The sequence below is a fragment of the Ylistrum balloti genome, unplaced genomic scaffold, assembly GCF_031769215.1.
Source record: "Ylistrum balloti isolate Yb309-2 unplaced genomic scaffold, AGI_CSIRO_Ybal_v1 Utg371510, whole genome shotgun sequence".
Taxonomy (NCBI): Eukaryota; Metazoa; Mollusca; class Bivalvia; order Pectinida; family Pectinidae; genus Ylistrum; species Ylistrum balloti.
The window spans coordinates 65,941-81,548 of record NW_026782780.1 but is presented as its reverse complement, the minus strand read 5'-3'; the positions used below and the strand labels follow the sequence as shown (position 1 = coordinate 81,548).

At 36.8% G+C, this 15,608-nt stretch overlaps 1 protein-coding gene across 1 annotated transcript; it reads right to left on the bottom strand.

The window, feature by feature from the left end:
• Positions 1-1,242: 1,242 nt before the first annotated feature.
• On the bottom strand, positions 1,243-13,819 carry LOC132562778 (uncharacterized). Its single transcript, XM_060227543.1, has 10 exons — positions 13,674-13,819; positions 12,312-12,430; positions 11,145-11,649; positions 9,640-10,168; positions 9,068-9,188; positions 8,395-8,484; positions 7,829-7,967; positions 6,250-6,371; positions 3,050-3,340; positions 1,243-2,751 (listed from the first exon to the last, which is right to left on the bottom strand). The coding sequence occupies exons 1-10, from the start codon at positions 13,762-13,764 to the stop codon at positions 2,728-2,730; spliced, it is 2,031 nt and encodes a 676-aa protein (XP_060083526.1). The 5' UTR covers positions 13,765-13,819; the 3' UTR covers positions 1,243-2,727.
• Positions 13,820-15,608: the final 1,789 nt, after the last annotated feature.

Sequence of the window (15,608 nt, the reverse complement as noted above, 5' to 3'; positions counted from 1 at the left end):
CATCTACAATGTCATCCGTGTGTGAGTATGAGTGTATCATAAAGATTAATTCAAGCACTGAATTACAAAGCAATAATATGATAAATAGATGTTATTTTAAACCTGAAGGATGTGATAGCAAAATATCGTAAAAAATCACAAATTTGAAACAAACCACAAAGCATAGTTAAGTAGAAAAAAACCAGTTTTTGAAACTCATCAACATTATGAAGATTTGTAAGATGTTGTATGCTAACAGAAAAGCCAATATCCAAACCTAAGGACCTACACAGAGTGATAGCAGAGTTTATCTGTATCAAAGTGGCACAATGCATATTATCAAAAATATGATAAATGGTGAGGCTGAAATTTAAAAGTTTGGGGGCAAAAATTCACAAACTTTGTGTCTCCATGGCAGAAAGAACATATATATTAAAAATAGAATATTTTACTTCATGGTAATTTAAATATTTGATGGACCTACCACTTAAGACATAGTCGCGTTCATTCCGTGACCACTGATCTACAAATGACATTGAATTTTTGAATGCTGAGCTATAATTAGGCATATCAGCTCCGCAAGACTCCAATATAGGTTAACCTAACAGAAACCATCCACAGTTATATTTGTACAAATGATACTGACGGATCTGAATATGTGATGCGTAACGCTAGCTATTGATACAAAAATAAATTCTACTTGAAATATAAGTGATTTACAGTATCGTGTTCTACAATATCTAGCATCATTACAATATACATATACTGTTAACAACATATGTCATAGAATTAGACATAACATTAAAACGTACAATCTGAATAACACATATCATTGTCATTATATCACATTTATAAATTGTATAACTCACAAACAGTAACAGGTTAAAACAACAACAAAAATTCAATAAAAGGGTCTGAAGAAAAAAAATATTTTTTAGAAATTAAATTTTTATGCAATCACTGTTTATAATATTTCGAGAGTAGAAATTTAACTTTGAAGTAATTATTTACTAAAAAGTTTTGATGAATAATGCCTATGAGGGAAAAATGATTGTGGAGAAAATCAAGCATTACTTAGACTCCTATTCAAATCAAGCATTACTTAGACTCCTATTCAAATCAAACACTACACAGACTCCTATTCAAATTAAACATTCCACAGATTCCTATTCAAATCCAACATTCCACAGATTCCTATTCAAATCCAACATTCCACAGATTCCTATTCAAATCCAACATTCCACAGATTCCTATTCAACAGATTCCTATTCAAATCCAACATTCCACAGATTCCTATTCAAATCCAACATTCCACAGATTCCTATTCAAATCCAACATTCCACAGATTTCTATTCAAATCCAACATTCCACAAATTCCTATACAAATCCAACATTCCACAAATTCCTATACAAATCCAACTTATACTTCACTCCACTGTCTGGGAACATTCTTCCATGACTGAAAATGATTCACAGTTCCAATAAATTACAACTAGCATTAAAAGAATAATTTTCCAGTCAGGGAAATACTGTTTCATTACAGAATTTGCAGTGTTGTTAAAGGTGCTATGTCTGATAGTTCAAATTTATTGTGATTTCACAAAAAGCATGAAAGTAAAGAAAAAATCCAGGTCTATGTTACCGATTATAAATGAAATTTTAAGTAATTAATATTTCGCAATTTTTTTCAATCTGCGTAAATTGCTAAATATTTGACCCCTAAAAAATAACAACATTTTCCAGTAAATACTGGACAGTGTCCCATCTTTTGATAATTCAGAGTTATCTGCTCTTGTGTGCAAACATTAATTGTTATGGTATTTGTTTAAGTAACATCATAAATATGTGAAAAAACAATGTAATTTTCAATTGCAAACTAATGACATAAAAATGGGGCAAAGCCACAACTGGCCGGGTTGCGGGATGAGTGCAATGTTATAAGGTATTTATAAGACAATTAAGGGGGTCATCTTGGAAAATGTCTAAGTTCCAAAGCCTTGAATATCAAGAAAAAACGTTAGGAAAGAATTCTTAATATAATAGGTGTACATCTTCAGCTTATATATAAACATCCTACAAAGTTTCAAGCTTCTACGTCAAAAACTCCAGGAAGAGTTGATTCTACAAAACTGGTACCCCATTTCCCTGTCAAACTTCGGAAAGGACTAAGTTCCATAGTCCAGAAAATCCAGAAAAATGTCTGGAATGAATTCATGATAGGAGGTTCATATCTACAACATATATTAAAACAGCCTACAAAATTTCAAGCTTCTATGTCAAAAACTCTAGGAGGATTTGATTCTACAAAACTGACACCTCTTTTCCCTGCCCACCCGCCAGCGCGCCCAACATTCACCATACTATAACCCAGATATGCACTATGTGCAACTCCGCCAACAATGAAATTTTCAATTCCAAACTAATGACAACAATTAATAACTATTCACAAGAGCAGATAACTCCGCAATACATAAATATGGAGGAGGATTTGAAAGTGTTTTGTAACTGTCTGTCAGAATCTCACATCTTGTCACTCCTTTGTCTGTCAGAATCTCACATCTTGTCACTCCTTTGTCAGTCAGAATCTCACATCTTGTCACTCCTTTGTCTGTCAGAATCTCACATCTTGTCACTCCTTTGTCTGTCAGAATCTCACATCTTGTCACTCCTTTGTCACTCAGAATCTCAAATCTTGTCACTCCTTTGTCTGTCAGAATCTCACATCTTGTCACTCCTTTGTCAGTATCCTTAGCACCTAAATGCAGCTTTCCACTGGAAAAGTAAAAAGAGAAAATCATGTTACAAGATTAAAAAAACCATAAAATTCAGAATAAAACAAATAAGTATTACAACAGACATTCTGACATATATATCTGATGTTTTAGTGTGAACCAGGTCACATGGCTTAAATGAAGACTTTAGATAAAATTAATTTTGATGACTGGAAGGTACTCATCTTATGAAAATTTTTCCATTTAAAGTTTTATTCAACTGACCTAAAATAAGCTGAGAAATGGATGTAAAAAGAACAGGGAATAATATCAATGTCACATGACCATTATGAACTAACCAGATCACGACTAGCGATGTCCTCTGGTAATTGTTTGATGTTGTTTTCGATATGAGTGTTGGCTCCACGATTTACAAGTAACCGTAGCAGTTTAACCTTGTCCTCCTTCACAATGTTTGCCCCTGCTGCGATATGAAGAGGCGTATCACCGGCACGCGTACAAGTCTCCAGGATACAACGAATCATGTCTTTTTCCTTTTCCTCTTCGACACAATTAATGAAAGTTTTCACAAGGTTATAGTCCCGCGTATCAATGGCCATGATTATGGGGGTCTTACTACTACAGTCTTCCTAAAAACAAACAAAGTTATATCTCAAAGGCATTGTCATACTGCATCTCCTTCAATGACTGTATAGAAGTTAGCATATCAGTTTATATAGGTACAATAACTTTTACAATTCTGACATCTGTTTTTTGTTAGGTTTTTTCTTGGGGGGGGGGGAGAGAGGAGGAGGGGGGTTTGGCTTTGATAATTTTGTATATAGAACATCAGACTTTTACAAATGCCATTAAAGATCTGAGGTGTGTGATATGAAATATGCCAGGGTTACAGAGAGTGAGCGTAACACCTGGAGAATGGATGATGGTTCCAGGGTTACAGAGAGTGAAAGTGAGAGTAACACCTGGAGTATAGAGGATGGTTCCAGGGTTACAGAGAGTGAGAGTAACACCTGGAGTATGGAGGATGATTACAGAGAGTGAGAGTAACACCTGGAGTATGGAGGATGATTACAGAGAGTGAGAGTAACACCTGGAGTATGGAGGATGATTACAGAGAGTGAGAGTAACACCTGGAGTATGGAGGATGATTACAGAGAGTGAGAGTAACACCTGGAGTATGGAGGATGATTACAGAGAGTGAGAGTAACACCTGGAGTATGGAGGATGATTACAGAGAGTGAGAGTAACACCTGGAGTATGGAGGATGATTACAGAGAGTGAGAGTAACACCTGGAGTATGGAGGATGATTACAGAGAGTGAGAGTAACACCTGGAGTATGGAGGATGATTACAGAGAGTGAGAGTGAGAGTGAGAGTAACACCTGGAGTATGGAGGATGATTACAGAGAGTGAGAGTAACACCTGGAGTATGGAGGATGATTACAGAGAGTGAGAGTAACACCTGGAGTATGGAGGATGATTACAGAGAGTGAGAGTAACACCTGGAGTATGGAGGATGATTACAGAGAGTGAGAGTGAGAGTAACACCTGGAGTATGGAGGATGATTACAGAGAGTGAGAGTAACACCTGGAGTATGGAGGATGATTACAGAGAGTGAGAGTAACACCTGGAGTATGGAGGATGATTACAGAGAGTGAGAGTGAGAGTAACACCTGGAGTATGGAGGATGATTACAGAGAGTGAGAGTGAGAGTAACACCTGGAGTATGGAGGATGATTACAGAGAGTGAGAGTAACACCTGGAGTATGGAGGATGATTACAGAGAGTGAGAGTGAGAGTAACACCTGGAGTATGGAGGATGATTACAGAGAGTGAGAGTGAGAGTAACACCTGGAGTATGGAGAATGATTACAGAGAGTGAGAGTAACACCTGGAGTATGGAGGATGATTACAGAGAGTGAGAGTGAGAGTAACACCTGGAGTATGGAGGATGATTACAGAGAGTGAGAGTAACACCTGGAGTATGGAGGATGGTTCAAGGGTTACAGAGAGTGATAGTGAGAGTAACACCTGGAGTATGGAGGATGGTTCCAGGGTTACAGAGAGTGAAAGCAACACCTGGAGTATGGAGGATGGTTCCAGGATTACAGAGAGTGATAGTGAGAGTAACACTTGGAGTATGGAGGATGATTACAGAGAGTGATAGTGGGAGTAACAGAGAGTGAGAGTAACACCTGGAGTATGGAGGATGATTACAGAGAGTGAGAGTGAGAGTAACACCTGGAGTATGGAGGATGATTACAGAGAGTGAGAGTAACACCTGGAGTATGGAGGATGATTACAGAGAGTGATAGTTAGAGTAACACCTTGAGTATGGAGGATGATTACAGAGAGTGAGAGTAACACCTGGAGTATGGAGGATGATTACAGAGAGTGAGAGTAACACCTGGAGTATGGAGGATGATTACAGAGAGTGAGAGTAACACCTGGAGTATGGAGGATGATTACAGAGAGTGAGAGTAACACCTGGAGTATGGAGGATGGTTCCAGGATTACAGAGAGTGATAGTGAGAGTAACACTTGGAGTATGGAGGATGATTACAGAGAGTGATAGTGGGAGTAACACTTGGAGTATGGAGGATGATTACAGAGAGTGAGAGTGAGAGTAACACCTGGAGTATGGAGGATGATTACAGAGAGTGAGAGTGAGAGTAACACCTGGAGTATGGAGGATGATTACAGAGAGTGAGAGTAACACCTGGAGTATGGAGGATGATTACAGAGAGTGAGAGTAACACCTGGAGTATGGAGGATGATTACAGAGAGTGAGAGTAACACCTGGAGTATGGAGGATGATTACAGAGAGTGAGAGTAACACCTGGAGTATGGAGGATGATTACAGAGAGTGAGAGTAACACCTGGAGTATGGAGGATGATTACAGAGAGTGAGAGTGAGAGTAACACCTGGAGTATGGAGGATGATTACAGAGAGTGAGAGTAACACCTGGAGTATGGAGGATGATTACAGAGAGTGATAGTGAGAGTAACACCTGGAGTATGGAGGATGATTACAGAGAGTGAGAGTAACACCTGGAGTATGGAGGATGATTACAGAGAGTGATAGTGAGAGTAACACCTGGAGTATGGAGGATGATTACAGAGAGTGAGAGTGAGAGTAACACCTGGAGTATGGAGGATGATTACAGAGAGTGATAGTGAGAGTAACACCTGGAGTATGGAGGATGATTACAGAGAGTGAGAGTGAGAGTAACACCTGGAGTATGGAGGATGATTACAGAGAGTGATAGTGAGAGTAACACCTGGAGTATGGAGGATGATTACAGAGAGTGAGAGTAACACCTGGAGTATGGAGGATGATTACAGAGAGTGATAGTGAGAGTAACACCTGGCGTATGGAGGATGTTTTCAGAGTTACAGAGAGTGATAGTGAGAGTAACACTTGGAGTATGGAGGTTTCCATTAAAGCCCTAATAACACACAAATCTCTACTGAATTTACAAGTTTGTAAACTTCCAGTTATAAGAATCAATGGTTATATAAGTTGTCTGTACTTACCATTAATTCTACATCAGCGTTATACTGAATCAATAGCTGGATGGTCCTAGAACAATTAACCTTTATCTTCTCTGGTTTTTGGAAACAGTGAGATAAAAGGGCTATGTGTAAGGCAGTCCTTCCTACAAATACATTTAAAATGTGGAAATGAAGATTTCTCAACATCCAAGAACAGTCATCTTCTTTACCAAGATCTAGATGTCGTCAACATGTTTCGACAGCTGCAAGGTCATTATCAGGACGACAGTTACAACTTCTGTATGCCCATCACAATATTATGTATCCATAAATTCTCATTATTATAACTGTGATCATATTGAGCCGTAAAACTTCAAGCACATTATCACGTCCACTCCACAACACAACAAGGGCATTAAATACAGCAAGAAAATGAGACTCTCAAGTCAAAGCATACCATCCATCTCCCATAAACAACCAATCAGCATGACCTCCCATAAACAACCAATCAGCATGACCTCCCATGACCTCCCATAAACAACCAATCAGCATGACCTCCCATGACCTCCCATGACCTCCCATAAACAACCAATCAGCCTGACCTCCCATGACCTCCCATAAACAACCAATCAGCATGACCTCCCATGACCTCCCATAAACAACCAATCAGCATGACCTCCCATGACCTTCCATAAACAACCAATCAGCATGACCTCCCATGACCTCCCATAAACAACCAATCAGTGGCTTCCATTTTGTCAAAAGATGATATCACAAATGTAAGCTGTATATCTACTACCACTTAAAACCACAAGAACGACTTTACACAAACAATTGGACAGATGGATGGACACTGCAGTATGCCAATAGCTCCCTATTTCCTTTGTTTCATCATTTGAATATTGAATCATATTTAAGGTATATATTAAAAAATGAAACAGGATAAGACAGACACATTTAGAAATAAGTTTTCCTGATCTGACAACCCCCTTCCCCCTCCCTACCCCTGAAACTTGCGACCCAGAAGTAGAGGCCATGTGATAAAGACAGTCATCCTGAAACTTGCGACCCAGAAGTAGAGGCCATGTGATAAAGACAGTCAGCCACCACAACCTATAAGTGAAGCATACATTTATAAAGGAGGGTTTCCAACACTACGCTGCCATTTTGTGAACATTCAGTGATAAGCTGATCTTTTAAGGAAAGCATTTTCACCCATTTTCACCACATCAGTGATTTTCGGTACTCAAATATTTTAGTCCTTGACTCACGATTTTCCTGTGGGAAGCATTTAAGTTTTGAGGACCCAATTCATCTCTTAGTGATAGGACTCAACAAAATTTTGTATATGGTGTTCTGGACTAACCGAAAAAATCCTACAAAATTTGGGGTTTTTTAGGAGGTGGCTTGAAAATAAACATTAAATTGTCCTGACAAACTCTTGTGATTTCTGCTTAATGAGTATCAAGTTTTATGAATTTTAAAATAAAACAAAATTGTCAAATTCTGATTGAGTAGTAGAATGGCCCTAGCTACTTGGCACCACCCTTTTCTCCTCTGTTCAGTTACACCAACCTAAATCTACATGTGATATCTTGTGTATACTTTTATAGAAACTTACGATCACTTTCACTTCGCAAGTCAATTTGAGTCTTATCACAGTCAAGCAGAATTTGTAACATCTGTAATGAATCGTCTCCTTTTTCTGCCACTAGGTGGAGTGGTGATCTCAGTTCATAATTGTCATTTATACCCAAAACCTGTAAAAGATCATGTGACATTAGGTCATATAGACGTTGTTACATGTTGATCTTTTTTTTCAAAATATAAATAACTCTATGATAGATAAAACATCCCAAATCTAATGTAAAATGTATTTATAATATTGTTAAACAAGTGAATAAAATATAGTTTAAACTAAAACATTATTTACATGACAGAATGAGTTCTTAAACCTTCCAAAACATCCCTTCCTGTATAACGGAACTTTGTCGCTGTATGTACATTTACGTTGTGTAAGAGTTAAGGGTGTATGTACCATTTGTTTCTTTATATTTATACAGTATGATGTTATCATCTTTACTTGTAGGTAAGGGTAATATCATGGAGTACAGCTGAACTGTGGTAGAGTTAAAGGTGTATGTACCATTGTTTCTTTTCCATATTCATACAGAATGATGTTATTACCTTTCCCTGTATGTTGGGGTCAGCGTTATTATCCAGGAGGGCTTGGACAACGTCCTCCTTCTCCTCCGTCACGGCCAGGAACAGAGCTGTCTGTTGATACAATAATAATATTCTACACAAATTTTCCTTCCCTTCATACAAAGTCTACATTGATTTCTTAACATTTCTTGTTGGGGCGGTAACTGAAACTACTAAGCTTCTTACTGAATACATCTGACAATAAGCTCACACATCTTCATTGCTGTTTAGTTAAAAATAAATATCAACACGATTATAATCAAAACTCAAATTCAATGAATTTAAAGCAAGATATCAACAACAGAAAGATTTCTACAGAGACTTCAGACAATAAGACCAAGTGTTCCAGAAGTGTAAGTGTCTTCTGCTTCATTCTGACTCTTTTAACCCTATCTACAACCATATACTATGTCATTGTCCTCTATTACACCCAGCCCCTGACTCACTCGCAATCTATATGTCAGCCAACTGAGATTATCACACAATTTACATGGCATCGACAATTTTGTAAAATGAAATGTACATCATTATCTATGATAAGTGAACTCGTACTTACATCATTATTTACGATAAGTTAACTCATACTTACATCATTATTTATGATAAGTAAATTTGTACTTACATCATTATCTATGATAAGTGAACTCATACTTACCCTTAACATCTGGTTCTGTAGGTTTATGATAGAAGATAGGATTCCTTCAGAGCAGAGTGACTGGATCAATAACAAGATAAACTGAGGGCTTGTTTCAGCGATCATACAAGAGTGCAGCACACTGTCAAGTCAGCAAACATTAAATATCAATTCTAAACATAGAAAATTATGGGTTTTTTTTCTTTTTTTATTCATACTCAAGGTTATTACATTTCATAACTCTATCCATGGCAGTTTGTATTTCACAAGAAGCTGAAAAATACACAAGTCTGTGCTGACATGGCTACGATCTTAGACACTTGAATCGTTCTGGACGGCATCAGACAGAATTCACATGTGTTATTCTATTAGATAACAACTAGCCACTACAAAAAAAACTCCACTGCAAATGGACACTGGTCAGTGGGCAATAAACCAGGCAAACAGACTGGATGATCCTAACCACAGCCTTCAGGAAATAAGCCCATTCAATTAGGATTGTCTTAATCTCAGCTGAAGCTTTTTTAATGGTTAACATCCTGCAAGGTAACACAATATGGCAGGAGATATCTGTAAAATAACATATTACTAACCTGTCTCCATCTATGTCACAGGAAATCCAGTCAAAATATGTTTGGTTGTCCAGGAGAGTGAAAGAGTCATTCAGGTGTTCTGTTATCTGCTCCAACTTTTTTATCTCCCCTGGAGAGAGCTCTTTTGGGGAACACACTACAATATCAGTCACATTACTGTTACGAAACACTGGAGAGATGCCCCTCTGACTTGGAGGATATGGGCTGGAATGATTTGAAGAGTTTAGAATCTCACACTCATCTGTACTCTGTTCCGGACTGGATGGTTTATCATTGGTGTCCTGATTGTACACCTCATCCATGCGCCCTGGAGATGGGTGATAATTTGATATTGTCTCTAGAGGTGACAAGGGAGAGTACCCAAGATTATCACCTTTAGAATAGATGTGACTCTGCGGACTACTTTCAAATATTTCCATGAGATCTTGTGGCCGGAAATCCAACTTTGGGATATCATCTTCCCAGGCTGTCTCGGAGAAAGGCATTTCCCGTTGACAGCTGTCCACATCCAGATCAAGAGTCAGTCCATCTGTGTTAAAAAGAAGATCAACATTTATAATGATAAACAACAGAACTGATGGATGCTCCCCAAATTAATGCTAGTTCCAAAATTGCTAATTTTGACAAAACTAAATTAAGAAAAATAACAAAGGGCAATAACTCCTAAATTATGCAAGTGAGAGTTATAATTCTTGTACACTTCACTTCTCCTTATCATTATCTATCTACCTATGATGTTTCATGTTGACACCACTTATAGTTTTTTGTGATTCAAGTCAAAATTCTGACAGACTGACAGACAATGTTGGAAATACCCTGAAGTAACAGAGGTCATTATATATGTCATGTCTTCAATAGAATTCGAACCAAGGACCTCTGGTTTACTAGTCTGATGCTAGTATTTAACAGGGTTACATATATATATATATATACTGGTTCTATATGCAGTAAGAGGGAGCTATCACACTTCCTTAAAATCTGTATACAAAAATGGCAAAATGGTCATAAATGAGACTGAAAATCTCCATTGACAAGGTCATATAAACTCCAAAGTGTTCTATATCTGTCCTGAATATGACCTTCTACCTTTTTATGAAAAATTGTCTTTGAAAATCCACCGACAGTTATACAATGATGCTCTGATCAGGGCTCTTGATCTGCCAGATTTGGGGCCGAATATTCCCAATGCAATTTTTCCTAACTTAGACCCCAAGTTTTCCCAATTCTAAGGAAAACGCTGCTATTTTTCCCCATTCTAACGGCTCCGGGCCCCAGTCCCAAAATGGGGTGTGAGAGCCCTGCTGATAACAAAACAACTGAAACTCTCTTAAAGAAAAAAAATTTAACTTTTACATAAGTAATCAGAATATACAAAAGCCTTTTTTATTCATCAACTCACGCCACTTCCTCTCTAAATTTTACTTAGTTTATCTGTCCTCATCTAACACCTTTAACCTTACTTGACAACAGTTACAGTTGAAGCTGAAACAAACTGATAAGACTACCTGTGAAGTCTTCATTGGGACACCCATCATCTGCAAATGTCATTACCACACCATCAGACATTGTCAAATCTGTCGCTTGTTTTTGTTTCCTTATCCTCCTCGGTGCAACTTTTCTCACACATTTATTGTTGTTGGCACTTGTCAGCTTTCGGGCACGGCCATCAACTTCCCACTGTCCACTTTGTTGATCATTTCCTGGGAGAAGGGGATGGCCATGTTTTTGCAAGTATTGGAATTCTTCTTTGGGCTTCATCCAAAATCGGCATCTTTCATCAACCCCAGCAACATAGTTACTATGTTTTTTAACCGAATTTGGCACGAAACTTGGCTGAATAGAGGGTTGTACATATTTCTGGTATGGCTGTTGAACATTTGGTTGAAACTTGTACTCTGGATGGGAGGTTTGAACTTTATACAGCTGTATGTCCAGCTGGGAACTCTGGTACGGATACAATCTCTCATCTATTTGATGTGTTTTTATTTTTCCTCTTGCTGTAAAAATTTCCTGCAAAATTGAAAAAGTAAAAAAAAAATCCTATCTTACAAGTAGGCTAGATTTTAAGCAGCAGTGAATGAAGACAAGTATTAGCTCTGACTCAATCGATATCTCCTGTCAAAAAAAAATAATAAAATGGATCTTGCACATACTGATGGTAATTGACTTTTCACAACTATCCTGGGATGCTTTTTACAATCAGTAATTTTTGGGTCTCAGATATTTGGACACATACTTTTTTTGTGGGACTCAATTAAATTATGAGAACCCATTACATATCTCTTAGTATTGGGACTCATCAAAATTTTGGAACCAGTGTTCTGGAAATGGCCTGAAAAGTCCTACAAAAATTACTGTATAATTATGGTGAGGATTATAACAAACTGTATCATATTTTCAGTTATTACATGTTACAAGCACATAAAAATTAAGTTTGGTTGGGTACTTATAAAAAGGTTTAGCATAAATATTACGAAGTAAAAATCTTTATTTCACTTTACCAGGATTTGTACATGGTTTTCTATAGATTTTAATTAATAGTGACAGTGTTAAACATTTATCATTTCAATTGTTCAAAATATTTTTTGGTAAAATGATGTAGTTTCTTGAAATGATAAAAATGATGATTCTTTTCATTATCTCGTTGATAATTTTTTTCATCAGTAAATTACCTTTTTCTCATCCTTGATCTTGAGTTGTTCAATGTGGTTGATAATGTCATCAATACTCAAACTTCCCAAATCTTTTTCTTCATCATCGTCTACTTCAGAGTGTTCTCCAACCCTCATCACTGTTTCAGAAAGTTTTTAAGTTATAATGACAGCTGATATGAGGAATTTCAGAGTTTGATCAGAATTATAACATCCCTGTAAAATGGGATTTTTTTTTTATTTTGACTTACCAGTACTTCCAATGATGTGTATATTGTCTTGATGATTTATAGATACATTAAATATGACATCCATGTTAATCTAGATAAGTTTAGATTTTCTCAGTTTTGAAATGACATGATGGTGTTAATAACAACAATGATGAAACTGACATTTGGAATCTGACTTCATGTCATTTCTTTGAAAAGTGTTAATACAGAACCCAGAAACATTTATCACAGTGTTGGTCTTGCTAACAACCCTTCATCCATACACACTTTCACTTCCACCCATGTATTTCTCACTAAGCTTTTGCTTACTTTTCATTATTGTATTCTTTGGGCACATTTTACATTGATTTGATGATAAAAAAACATTACATAATGACTGTCAATTTTATGATTTGTTCTGGTTTTGTTGTCCTTAGCAACAATAGATACAAATGCTTCTCACTGTCACAAAAATGTGACACAGGTTAAACTTCTATTGCTATTTTGTTTTGGATTTTCTTTTTCTAAATATAAGAAAAATATCCTTATCTCCAAATTATAAGGATATATTATTTCTGTATGCACCATGTTTGAATTATCTACTTCACTAATTCAGGATTTACCAGTATTTTTACAGTTCCACATTATAATGTTGTATGATATGGTGATTTTGTTTTTCAAATATAAACAGATAACTTTTTTTACACGTCAATTCAATGTGCCCACACTTCCTGTTTTCTCTGCGTGAGCAATCATTCTTTTATTAGAGACCATCCCATATATGGGATGTAAAAAATCTTTTCAATCTGTCCCTCTATTCCCATTTAATAACTTCCTTCTGTTATTACAAAATTTCCATCAGAAAGCCCTCCACATATTGAACCCTACACTTATCTCCAAATAGGTCTAGACATGACGTATATTTCTATTGTAACCCACACCACCCAACACTGATATCCTTAATGTAATGTTTCATATACAACCAGTCTTAACAAATAACATCTACGTCACTTAATGTAAACACGAAAAACAACAGGACTAATGGTGTAATCAGCCATGCAGAACATAGTATGAAGTCATTGAGCTGTAACGAAATGAACTTGACCGAACAGACAGACGTCATAAACTAAACAAATTTTCAATAATCTCAGCAGATGATCGCTCTTCTACCTACCTGAAGAATACACAACGTTTTCCGTTTGTGTTTTTTCGTCGTGTTCTTGTCCCGGTCGCACATTATTCCTTTCTTTCACCATTTTTAACATAGAAAATCGACAATTAACTAAGGCATATTCCCGTTTGGAAATTTTCAAGGAAGTACCGTAATATCGAGGGGAATCCCCGGCCTTCCCAAATAGCAACTCGGTGTCAAAATAGCGCTTGTTAACCCAGACGCTCATCTCTCTCATATAAGCGCATTTCTGACCAGGACTCAGGGATATGCATTACCACAATTAGGTAGTTTCGTACCAAAAAAAGAAAGTCGAAAAACCACTATTTTGGTAATTACTATTATCAATTTTTCATTTGTTGTCTTTTTTATCCTACTAACATATGATGGATTGTTCCGATCGCCCGTTGTCCATCCGTAAAACATCCTTTTCTGTTTTTTAAGTAAAAAGAGAAAAATAGAGAAAATGTCATTAAATAGTTGGCGCGAAGACCCTATTCGTATCTCTGGATCATCGTTGTGTAGCGGTGAAATATACCAGTCATTCTGCCACCTTGCATTGAACTTACTATATAATATATAATGGCACGTATAGCAACAAACCATTCATTCAGTCATTATATAGTTGCTTATTGGGATAGGAAACATTGTACATATCACGATGTTGAGTTTAGGACTATTTGCAGCATAGAACTCTGATCATTGTTCCAATAAAAAATGCCAACATTTCTTTCGTGTTCCTCTTCAATTTTCATTGACTTTTGTTCCTGTTCAAATTCTTAGAAACCTTTTCGAATGTAAATATAATTAGATTGTACCATTACTACACCGACCCACTAAAAATCTCCATATAAGATTGTCATTGTGGGCAGGGACGTATTGTGGGATAAGTCTATAGACCAATTAAGTCAAATAATTTATATTCAATGTAAGGATAAAACATTTATTCTGTGTACAGAATCTGAGTTTCATTTCGCCAACCATATAGAATGAATATAGAATGAAGTACATAAAATGAAATATCTCCGCTCCAAATACTACTCCGACCATTGTCCCACAAACAGAAAAATGAATTATTGTAGGCTATTCAAATCGCCCTACGTCCGTAGTTCGTCGTCCCCGTAATTTCATGAAAAAGCCTGGAATACCATTAGTTCGTAGTTATGTAATATTGATTTTGGAGCAGGGCAGAAAAATAAAATGGCTGACAGGCGGCCATCTTGGATTATGACGATGATTTTTTGAGAAGTACTGGGTTAGTTTTGTCACATTTCATACATGTATGTGTGGCCCAATTGAGTATAACTGGTCTCTATTTTTACATTTTTTACTGATCATAAAGACAACATGACCGTCAGACGGCCATCTTGGAACTTGAAAGTTATCTGTCACTATTTCCTCAGAAGTAGGATTGGTTCCATATGTAGATTTCTACCATTGTGCTGTTTTGATTTTAGGCTAATCAAAAGAACAAAATGTTGGACTACCATATTGGATTTTAACAACTGAACATTAAAATGCTTTTTAACCTTTATTCTTTAAGATTAAAGTGTACCCTGAGAGGTCAGCTATGTTGACCTTGAAAAATAGTTCTGCACATAAAATACACTATGCCGAAAACGCGAATGCCGTGGAATGTTCCGTTACTGAGAAATTGCGACTTTTCTGAAAAACACACCTTTGGCTGAGAGGCGTTGACCTCGTTTTCGGGCACCCAAACCTGTGACGTCATAAGTTCAACGCTTTTGTTGATGCAGCCATATTGTCTTTACTGTGCTACATGTGATTGTGATCTATTTTGGGATTTTCCGTGGTAATTTCTTTGTTTATTTACGTGAAAGTACTTCACATCTTCGCAATATCTAAGGTAGTGAACGAGGGGTCGGTGAATTAGCGCTTAAATCCGCTAAAATGGCTTCCTATCGAGGAGGGAAGCGG

Excerpts from the sequence above, each read along its gene's own strand:
- LOC132562778 (XM_060227543.1), bottom strand. The coding sequence starts at position 13,764 with ATGTTAAAAATGGTGAAAGAAAGGAATAATGTGCGACCGGGACAAGAA. Across the intron at positions 3,341-6,249 it reads ACGCTGATGTAGAATTAATG|GAAGACTGTAGTAGTAAGAC; the intron begins GTAAGTACAGAC and ends GTTTGTTTTTAG. Across the intron at positions 2,752-3,049 it reads ACATCGCTAGTCGTGATCTG|TGGAAAGCTGCATTTAGGTG; the intron begins GTTAGTTCATAA and ends TTACTTTTCCAG.